Genomic DNA, 10,370 nt, shown 5'->3' on the forward strand with positions numbered 1-10,370 from the left:
ACTCTTACACAGAGCACTTACATTTGCTTCTAATAAGAATCTGTGGGTACTGCAACCAGAAGCCATTTTAAAATAAATTTTCTGCTTGAGGTTTTTCAGAACACAGGAATGTGAATTCAGATTGCAAATCCATGTGAGGACCAGATTGTGGTTACGAATTTTAAGAGGAGGTTTTTTTCCCCCTCTACCCAGAGATAGAGGCATCTTTCTTAGTTGAATTTCTTTGCAAGAGGGTTTTATCCTTTTCTTACCAAAGGTCTATCCTTTCTTGGCTCTGGCTATGCTAGTCACTGTGACCCCATCACCACCTTAATCTGCATCTTCCATCCTCAAAGCAGCCATAGATGTCAAAAAAAAGCAGCGTTGGTCACCTAAGGGTTAACAAGCGACTTCAGGACAGCTGCCAGCCGTTGACCTTCCTAGAGTTCTGCTTTTGCTTTTTGTTTAGAGGACTAAGGAAGTTATTCCCCGGTGGCTCAAATAGTAAAGAATCTGCCTGTGATGCAGGAGACCATGGTTCTGACCCTTGGGTCGGGAAGATCCCCTGGAGAAGGGAATGGCTACCCACTCCAGTATTCTTGCCTGAAGAATTCTATGGACAGAGGAGTCTGGTGGGCTACAGTCCATGGGGTCACAAAGAATGGGACATGATGGAACGACTAACTCACTTTACTTTCTTCCCAGCTCAGCAGTGCTTTGATAACACAGTTAGAAAATATTTTATCTAGCACTTCTGAGCGTTTTTTATTGGGGGAATTTTGGTGGGGAATAATCTAGACTTTATATTTATTTTTCACATTTTCAAAGCCATTCTCAGCCATGTTGCACAGAGTATAACTTTGGGTCTCCTATGAAGCACTTTCTTAGGTATTAGAACAATCTCCAAAATGCTTCTGGAGGACAACGGTAAAATAGCTTTCTATCCAGGCTAGGATCTTGGTTATATTCTTCCATTTTTACAATAACAAAGTATAATTATTCCCTACCCTTAGATTTCTAGAAGAGATTTACATAGGATGAGGCACTGAACTGTATAAGGTTAAGAGAGAAGAGCTGGCAGTAGACTAATGCTCTGGATGAGAACAACTAGAAAAGTTCTATAAAATACAACAACTAAAAGTTTGAAAGCATTGAGCTATTGCTGAGACAATCAGGGACTTGGAATAAGGAGAAATTCTACAGAGAGAATCAAAGATAAGATATATTATCACTTTTGAATATGATAGAATAGCTTGAGGCAGACAAGTACTAACATGAAGATGAATAAGACAATCTAGGGAGAAATACCAACAAATTGTTTAAAAGCACTGGAAAGTTACTAAAACAACCAGACTTTATGGCTAAGTTGAACTGACACACTGCAGCTGCTTGTACCTGGATGTATTTGCTGATTCTGGACAAGAAAATGAAAACCTGAACTTTGCTTTGGAAGAATACCAATGACATTGACAGATGGCTTCAAGAAGCTGGAAAAAAAAAAAAGAAAATTTGAGTTCAGACTACGTCAATATTCTGGTGAGAGGGTGTGTAGAAGACCGAATCTGACACTCAGCTCATTTTCCACTCAAGATATTTGTCAAATTTCAAAGCTGCCAAGGGCAGGAGGCTAAAAGGCTTACCAGAAAAACACAGTGGAGATTTTGACAATATAGGGGTGCTGAGGAATCTAAAATAATTGTTCAAATGAACTTATTTACAAAACAGAAATAGAGTCACAGATGTAATAAACAAACTTATGGTTACCAGCGGGGTAAGGGGTGGGGAGGGATAAACTGGGAGATTGGGACTGACATACGCATACAATAGTATGTAAAATATTATAGATAACGAATAAGGACCTAGGGGCTTCCCCAATGCTTAGTGGCAAAGAATCCACCTGCCAATGCAGGAGATTCAGGTTTGATCCCTGGGTCAGAAACGTCCCCTGGAAAAAGAAATTGCAACTGATTCCAGTATTCTTGCCTGAAGAAATCCCATGAACAGTGGAGCCTGGTGGGCTACAGTCCAAAGGATCACAAATAATCAGATGTGACTGAGTACACGCACAATAAGGACTACTGAATAGCACAGAAAACTCTACTCGATACTCTCTAATGAACTGTATTGAAAAAGAACCCAAAAAAGAGTGGATACATGTATAACTGATTCACTTTGCTGTACAGCAGAAACTAACACAGCAGTGTAAATAAACTACACTCCAATAAAAAGAATTTAATTAAAAAAAGAAAGGGGGTCGCTAGGAAAGGAGGGTCTTCAGGGAAGACTTCAAGAAAGAAATGTGAAGGAAAACACTAGGCAAAAAGTCACTGCCCTCAATAATAAAAACTTTGATTTAAAAAAGAAAAGTAGTAAAAATACTAAAAAAACAAAACAAAAAATCACTGTCCAACCTACAAGTCACTGTTCCAGGCCGACTCAACCTGCCACAGGACCTCAAACAAGTCACTTCCCCTCTCTGAATCTGAATTTCTCTTATAAAGGCGGACATATGCATCCTACAGTTTTCAAGGTCCCCGTCAGACTGATATTTAACTTTTCTCCATCCTATGGTAAGAGAGTGGTCTTCACCTAACCCAGTAGAGAGCCAGAGGAAACAAAATATGGGTGATGAACTCCAGTGCTTACAGAGGTAGGGGGACAGCATGAAAGAATGAAGCAGGGGTGACAAAAAAAGCAGGTAAAGCCCATCCAACGGAGGCAGCTGAACTCAACTCCAGGTGACGGTCACCGTGAGGAAAGACCTTGCAATATTTTGAGCTAAAAGGAAATTCAGATTTTTTTTTTTAATGTAGCCTGCTGATGGCCTGCTCTTGGCAATAAATTCTCTTAAAAAAAAAAAAAAAGAGAAAGAAACAAAAAATCAACCTGTGCCCAAAAAAAATCTGCAGCCATTTTCAGAGATACTATACCCTTCTGCTTCTGTTGCTGCTGCTAAATCGCTTCAGTCGTGTCCAACTCTGTGCGACCCCATAGACTCCCCAAGGCTTCCCCGTCCCTGGGATTCTCCATGCAAGAACACTGGAGTGGGTTGCCATTTCCTTCTCCAATGCATGAAAGTGAAAAGTGAAAGTGAAGTTGCTCAGTCGTGTCCGACTCTTATCGACCTTGTGGACTGCAGCCCACCAGGCTTCTCTGTCCATGGGATTTTCCAGGCAAGAGTACTGGAGTGGGGTGTCATATATCCTTCTACTTTTCTGTTTATTCATTCTATTAATTTTTGAGAGTTTGATATTAAAACTCCAACTAAAAATCTTAATCAACTTCAAGAATAATTATAATATATAGTGGAACTATATGTAAATTTGTTCTATAGTCTCCTGTAAATTTGTTATCATACTTTCATAATTTAAAACATTCTTTAGAAGAGGAAAAAATGTCTGCAGCCAGATACAGCCTGTAAGCCTATAGTTCACAACTTCTGATGAAGAAAATGTTATGATAGAATTTGTTTTTCATCATTCGGCCTTTCTAGAAGGTTGGTTATTCCCCCTTAAGAGACACTGTGCAGAAGCCCTTTCTGGAGTTTTAGGCAAGAACTGGAACTACGACTTTGTTTCCTGGACCTGCTGCTTCCCACCCCGAGGAGCTGAGCCTCCCCTCAGTCTGGGACTGATGCCCGCTGCCTGCGACACACACCCTCCCTGCAGCTCCAAGCTTTGCCCTTTCACAAAGGAGCTGGAACTCAGGAGAGAGTAGCTGCTCCAGCCCTTCCCACACCATCCCCTCCCCGACGTCAAGCCAAGAAACGGCCCCCAAGATAAAACTGAGAGTGTGTGATGAGCAGTCAGCGCAGATGGGGAAAGTCCCAGCAGCCCAAGTCACTGCCCCTAGAGCCCAGCCCCAATGGTCAGAAGGTAGAAATTCTCACTAATGAGACTGGGACCTTGTGAATACCTTCAGGCGGATCCAATTCCTGGTCCAAACTAACCTTACTCAATTAAACAAAACAAGAGAATCTCAGTTGATGGTTTCTTATTTAACTAACTGAGACTTTGAGAAAGAAAACATTATCAGATCTTATATCAAACACTTTTATTTTTGAAGTGAGAAGTTCACAGAGGATAGCTACAGAAGAGTGAAATATTTAGAGTAGAAAAATTGTGGGTGCTAGCCAAACCTCAAATACTGTCAGAGCAGAGTTATTCCAATAACTTTTCCAGCATGGCATATCACACGTGTTAAAATTAACTGCATTCTCAGAACACCTTTCAACGGATGTACATGATGATAGAAGGGAACATTGAGAGGCTCCTGTTCTGAAGATCTTACAGAATGGATTTATGCACAGTCCAAAACAAAGTATATTACAACACCCCCAAAACAATTCACAGCCATTAAAAAAAAAATGTTGACTTTCAAGAAATTGGTAGGAAGACTTAAAATAACAAGAAGAATATAGGCAAGAAATGGCTACTTTTATGTGCAAGATACTGGATTCTTGAATTGAGAATCAGTGTCAGTCTTCACTTCCAATATCACATCAATAAAGTGTGGCAGAAAAACGAGTCACCTTCAATATGAAGGATGCGAGTTGTGTGCACTGACAACACTCTTGAAGATACAACAGTGTCGCAGGAGGAATGCCAGCAAACACAGGGGACGTTCTGATGAGGTCAGACACTCATGAGTTATCAGATGACCCTTCAGATACTTGGGTTAAGCAACTACAACATTCTGGTTTATCAAGGCACTTGCAGAGAGTGATCCTTGACATGACATAGAGTCCCTACCAGTTGCTGGCCAATGATGATGGCATGGTTTTTTTGGATTAGGCAGCATCTACACTGAGAACCCAAGCATAATACCTGGGCCACAGGTAAGGTCACTTATCCCACTAGGACTGCAAAGCCAGATGTGCTTAAGCTTTCCCTAAATCATGTTTTTTGATGAGTCACATTTGAACAGAAAGGCTTCATGTAAAATCTGATTCTCCAGAGTTATAATTCACCTTTCCCCAATAACCACCCAATACCCCTAAAGTTTGTTTGGGTTCTTCTTCCCCAGAATACCTAGAATGGGTCTTTTTCTCCCCCCAACAAATTACTTCCCCAGGAGGAACCTGTAAAACCAACTTAAAAAAACAAAATAACCTTCATTTTCTCACCAACAGTTAAGTATCAGACCTCCTGCTCCTACTCTGACCTGAGCTGAAGAGCCCTTTGTGTATACTTTTCAGACATTCCTCATACCATTAACACAGCTTTCCATCACCATCCACTGTCCTTCCTCAACCCTTCCTTGCCCAAGATGAAAGCCAGTGAATTGAGAGGGAAGGACAAAAGGGTATAGACAGAATATTACTTTTATAAAAATAGGGTTCCAGGCTGTAACTTGATCCTCCTCAGCAACACTGGGCAGTGTTGTCCATACAAACCTCCCCCCACACTAAATTCTCAAGGGGCTATCTTTTTTTTGTAGCCAGGTCTCAAAAGCTCCAACCTAAACCTACTGAAGGAAAGTAGCAACGCCTTCCTAAGATTGAGCAACACAGACCTAGAATTACATGGGGGAGTAAGGTCAAGACTGGTCACCAGGTTGCTTCATTCATCGGTAAGAGGCCAAGTTCTCCATCCTCCCCCAGCTCTGCCATTCTGGGAAGAGCCCACTGGCCAGCCTTGGGCTGCCAAAGACTGTCGACTCCAGCTCGGCCTTGGGGGGTGGCGCCTGGTGGAAGGCACAGTCCTGGGCTGCCATCTGCGTCTGCACCCCGTCAGGCTTCCACTGTGCATGGACGATTCTGTAATTCTGACCCTCGTTGTTGTCCCAGAAGACCTGCCCATTAGCATGGTAGGCGACACAGAACTCAATTTTCTCCTTCGTGGGGATGACGGAGGGTAGGTCAATGGCAAACGAGAAGGTGTCACTCTCCGAGCCACCGTACACATTTTTCATGTAGGCACAGTCCACATCGTTGTAGCTCTGCCAGGAGTCAAAAGTGATCCGGATCTGAACCTTCTTCTCAAAGCTCATGTTCTTCACCTTCACAGTCCCCGTCACTGTTCGCTCCTGCAAAGAGCAGTTCTCCAGGCAGACAGAGTTCTTCTGGAAGTGGTTCCGAAAACTTAAGTAGTCAGCTGAAGGCTGAGGGAAATCCAGAATCAGGTTCTTCTCCTCATGGAGCTTTAAGCCTGAGGAGATATCATTCAGGTCCAAGAGGTCAAACTGGAGATCCCACACGGGCTCCTCTGGAAGGTCTGAGAAGACGTGGATGGCAGTGAGGGAGAGGCCCTTAGAGTCCGCAAACACCACCCGCTTCTTGGCTTGGTTGTGTGAAGGCTTCCAGTTGTCCTGTGCTCTGGCTTCCTGTTTTATGTTGAGACACGACTTCAGGGGCTTTAATTTGTTCACAAAATGTCTTCGTTGGAAATCATCATAAGGGCTCAGGAAGCTCTTCAGAGGTGGGGAATGAGCCAAGCAGAGCCTCACAGCGACATCCACAGGCATGACCGAACTTGTCAGAGGCCGTGGATCTAAGACCTGGATCATTCTGGAATAGAAAGAAGAGGGGTTACCATCTGCACCTGGAATGCACTTCCCCTGCTCCCAAGTATCTGCACTATGTTTGTTGGCTATTACAGACAGCACAGTGTTCTCACATGAAGTAAAGGCATGAAGGCTTAGGTGACAAGAGCTGCATCTTACGTTTGGCATTACCCTTCACTGGCTATAGGCCATGGGTTAAAACTCTTGGTGTCCCAGTTTCTCCATCTGAGAAATAAAAGATTTGGATAGGATCAACTCTAATACAGCTCTAAAACCATTTGCTCTGTTCTGGAGCACCAGTTCTTAAACCTGTCTGTTTTCAGGCAGGTTCCTTACTGTCTGAGCCAACACAGAAGCCCCCACCATGGCCTAGCAGGTTGGATTTCTTCCTTTTTCTGCAATGCAGAATCCTTGGACTTAGAGCCCTTAACGCAGAAGCCCTGGGGATGGGGACAAGAATGTATATATGTTCTTAAAGCTTCCCAGGTAAGCTAATGACCAGACAGGTTCTAGAATCAAAGTTCCAGACCGCACTCCCTCAACTGCTTTGATGATTTTGCTATTGAATTAATTACACTTCTCTGGAACCATAATCCATTTTAAAAGAAAGAATAAAAACAGCAAAGGGCTTTGAGAGCAAAAGACTAGAAAGAGTAAATTAGAGGATTCTCTCTGCACTTTCATTACCATGCTCTTCCTCATTTTACACAAATAACCCACTCAAGTGCAAGGCAGCCATTTATGAATTAAAAAAAAAACTTTACATAATCTGTATTCCACACAAAAAGACATCCATGTCAAGTCCACATTTAAGTGGGAAAAGCTGATGATCTGAAAATTATTGTCATTATTTAGTCACTCAGTCATGTCAGACTCTTTTGTGACCCCATGGACTATAGCCCACCAGGCTCCTCTGTCCATGGGATTTTCCAGGCAAGAATACTGGAGTGGTTTGCCATTTCCTTCTCCGGGAATCTTCACAACCCTGGGATCGAACCCATGTCTCCTGCATTGCAGGCAGATTCTTTACCGCTGAGTCACTGGCAAAGCCAAACCTGAAAATAGGGTAATTTCAATATATATATATATAATATATAATAATATTTATAAAACACATATATAATATATGTGTTTTATAGATATAAAACACATATATATGAACTTATAAATGTTGAAAAGTCTAATAGGAAGCACAACAAAAAGTTAACAATTATCTTCGGGTGATAGGTGATCTATTTTTGCCTTTGTACTTTTTTGGTATTTTCAAATGTTCTGGCAATGGATATTTATAACCAGAAAGATAATAAAGCTATTTAAAATTTAAACATAACTATGCTCATAAATATTAGGCCATGAAGTGTCCATCAAGAAAGATATTTTTTCTGGCCTTTAGCCCTGAGTATACATTGCCAAACTTATGGACATTTTTCCCCTATCCTAGCCTTCAGATAAGAAGTGTGTGTATACTGTATGTGACATTTCTCATTCTTGCTTTAGTAACTGTCTTCCCAGCAGCTCTAAGCACATAGGCAAATGGTCATTATCATAAGATGGATAATAAAAGAACATTTTGAGAATTCATTTTATTAGCCCTAGGATTTTTCTGGGAGACCTACAAACTTAGAACAAACAAATGAGAGAGAAAGCTATATTTATTGGTCTAATAATAGTTAACAGGCAGAAATTTTAGAGAAGTCTTCTAAGTTATGTCTAAAGAAGCTATTTAAGTAGTTTTTAGGGTAGGTTTTTTTGTTTGTTTGGGGGTTTGTTCTGTATTTTCACATTTTGCACTTATAGAAAGACAGTTTCAGGATATGGCGATTTCCCTGGAATGTTAAGTCTGGCCCAAAAGTTTAAAAATAATCATTTGCTCAAAATCTGAGACTAGCTTTGCTATGGCAAACCGTCAGAAGAAAGAAAGAGGACCAAGGAAAGTGAACATCGTCCATCGTTAGTTTTTCCCAAAGGTAAACTACCCAACCAGCAATCTGAGTGCTCTTCCCACGACATCTGTGCGGGACCAAGAGATACGGTTAGAATCCACGAGGGAATCAGAACTAAAGCTGACTCACGTTAAGACAGTTTCTAGTTTAAGATGCCGTTTACCGAAATCAGCTCTGCCTAAGATGCTCAGAGCAAATCTTCACACCTCTAAGGCCTCCCTGGCGCCAGATTCAAGTCAGCAGCCTGTCAACCCGCCCTCCCCTGGGGTCTCCCGGGCGGGCATGACAGCAGGAAAACGCATCCCAGCCTCCCGACAGCTGCGCGCTCCCTGAGCTCCGGGTCGGAAAATCTTCAGGGAACCTACCTGGTGCAGCTCATCAGGCAGAGGGGCGGCGGCACTCCGCGGTTTGCGAGAGTTCACACCCGTCTCCCGGTAGTCCCCGTGTGGCCGCAGCTCCGGCAGATCGCGGGTGCGGCCCCCAGGAGGCAGCTTAACTGCTCGGGACCACGTGAGCCGACTGCCAGGGCCAATCGCCGGGCCGCGGGCTCGACGGCGCAACCAACCAGCGCTCAGCTGGGGCGCGAGCCCTTGCCCGGGACGTGACTGCCGTGGTGCAGGGTTCGCTGGGAGCTGCGGGCGCTCTGGGACCCCAGGCCAGCTGGCCGGGGTAGAGTAACGGGAACCCCGGGCGAGGAGGCGTGGAGGCAATCGCGTAGTGCAAGTAGCGGGTGCAGGCCAGGAGGGAAAACAGCAAACCTCCTCCCGCGCGGAGCGCCAACACAGCGGGGCTTCAGGGAGGAGGTGTCTTTCACTCGCGAGGCTTCTGTATACAGTTATCTGAGCGCAGGACACTGTGGATCGTCCCGGGGACGCGTGGAGGGGTGGCGGTGGGGGAATGGGATGTGTGTGCGCGCTTATATTTATATTTTTGAAATGTTTATCTTGTTCATTGCTTGGTGCATTGGCTCATCTCCCTTTCCTTGCCCTGAGCAATCAGAAGTTGACTGCATATTTTGGGGTTAGGGTGAACCCACAAATGCACCACACAGTACATTCCTTCTCTAACTAATATTGTTAATAAAGCGTGTTAGTATTAATCGCTTCAGCCCTGTCCGACTCTTTAAGATCCCATGGACTGTAGCCCGCCAGGCTCCTCTGTCCTTGGGATTTCCCAGGCAAGAATACTGGAGTGGGTTGCCATGCCCTTCTCCAGGGGATCTTCCTGATCCAGGGATTGAACCCGGGTCTCCTGCTTTGCAGGCAGATTCTTTACCATCTGAGCCACCGGCAGTCCGTGTTAGCCCTATTATAAGACAATGAGGCAGCATTTCATTAAAAGGCACTTTGTATTTCAATCTATTCTTCAGCTTTTTCTCCCTGGAAGAGAAAACTAAAGCCAGAAATGAAAAGGCTTCTTTTGCTCATGTGGTGGGTCAGCCCGCAGAGCCAGTGGTCAACCCAAATCCCTCCACTCGGTTCTGACGTCCTCTGGCAGTGATGTGAAAACCAAAATGTCAAACTATCACACTGTAAGTTTCATGACTCTCCCAGGCCAGTTACTCTCAGCGAGGTTTCATAATTTTGTTTAGTTTGGGGAGTTTTTAGACCATCAGTTACAACCATAAAATTAAATTTCTAAGTTGAGTAGGAATTGTTTATATAAAATCCATGGCCTTGCTCTGCTCTCAATTTAGTTATCCAGTAGTCCATTAAAATGTAGAGAATATACAATGTAAAATGTACAAAAATCCCTGTGTCTTTAAAATCACTGTGGAGCAGCAGCCAAGTGTTAAAATGGTGTGGTTAAAGCAAAAGAAACTGAGTATCACTGGGGCAGTTATTTATCCCTTGGGCTTGATTTTTTAAAGGAAACATCCAACTAAAAGCAGATTTTCTAGTTTCTCAGCCCAGCCAAAACTAGCTGAAGGGGTACGGTTTGGGT

At 43.5% G+C, this 10,370-nt stretch overlaps 1 protein-coding gene across 1 annotated transcript; it reads right to left on the reverse strand.

Annotated features, from left to right (window-relative positions):
• Nucleotides 1-4,015: 4,015 nt before the first annotated feature.
• PPP1R3C (protein phosphatase 1 regulatory subunit 3C) lies at nt 4,016-8,949 on the reverse strand. Its single transcript, XM_006053471.4, has 2 exons — nt 8,792-8,949; nt 4,016-6,487 (listed from the first exon to the last, which is right to left on the reverse strand). The coding sequence occupies exons 1-2, from the start codon at nt 8,803-8,805 to the stop codon at nt 5,545-5,547; spliced, it is 957 nt and encodes a 318-aa protein (XP_006053533.4). The 5' UTR covers nt 8,806-8,949; the 3' UTR covers nt 4,016-5,544.
• Nucleotides 8,950-10,370: the final 1,421 nt, after the last annotated feature.

Source organism: Bubalus bubalis, chromosome 23 (genome assembly GCF_019923935.1).
Source record: "Bubalus bubalis isolate 160015118507 breed Murrah chromosome 23, NDDB_SH_1, whole genome shotgun sequence".
Taxonomy (NCBI): Eukaryota; Metazoa; Chordata; class Mammalia; order Artiodactyla; family Bovidae; genus Bubalus; species Bubalus bubalis.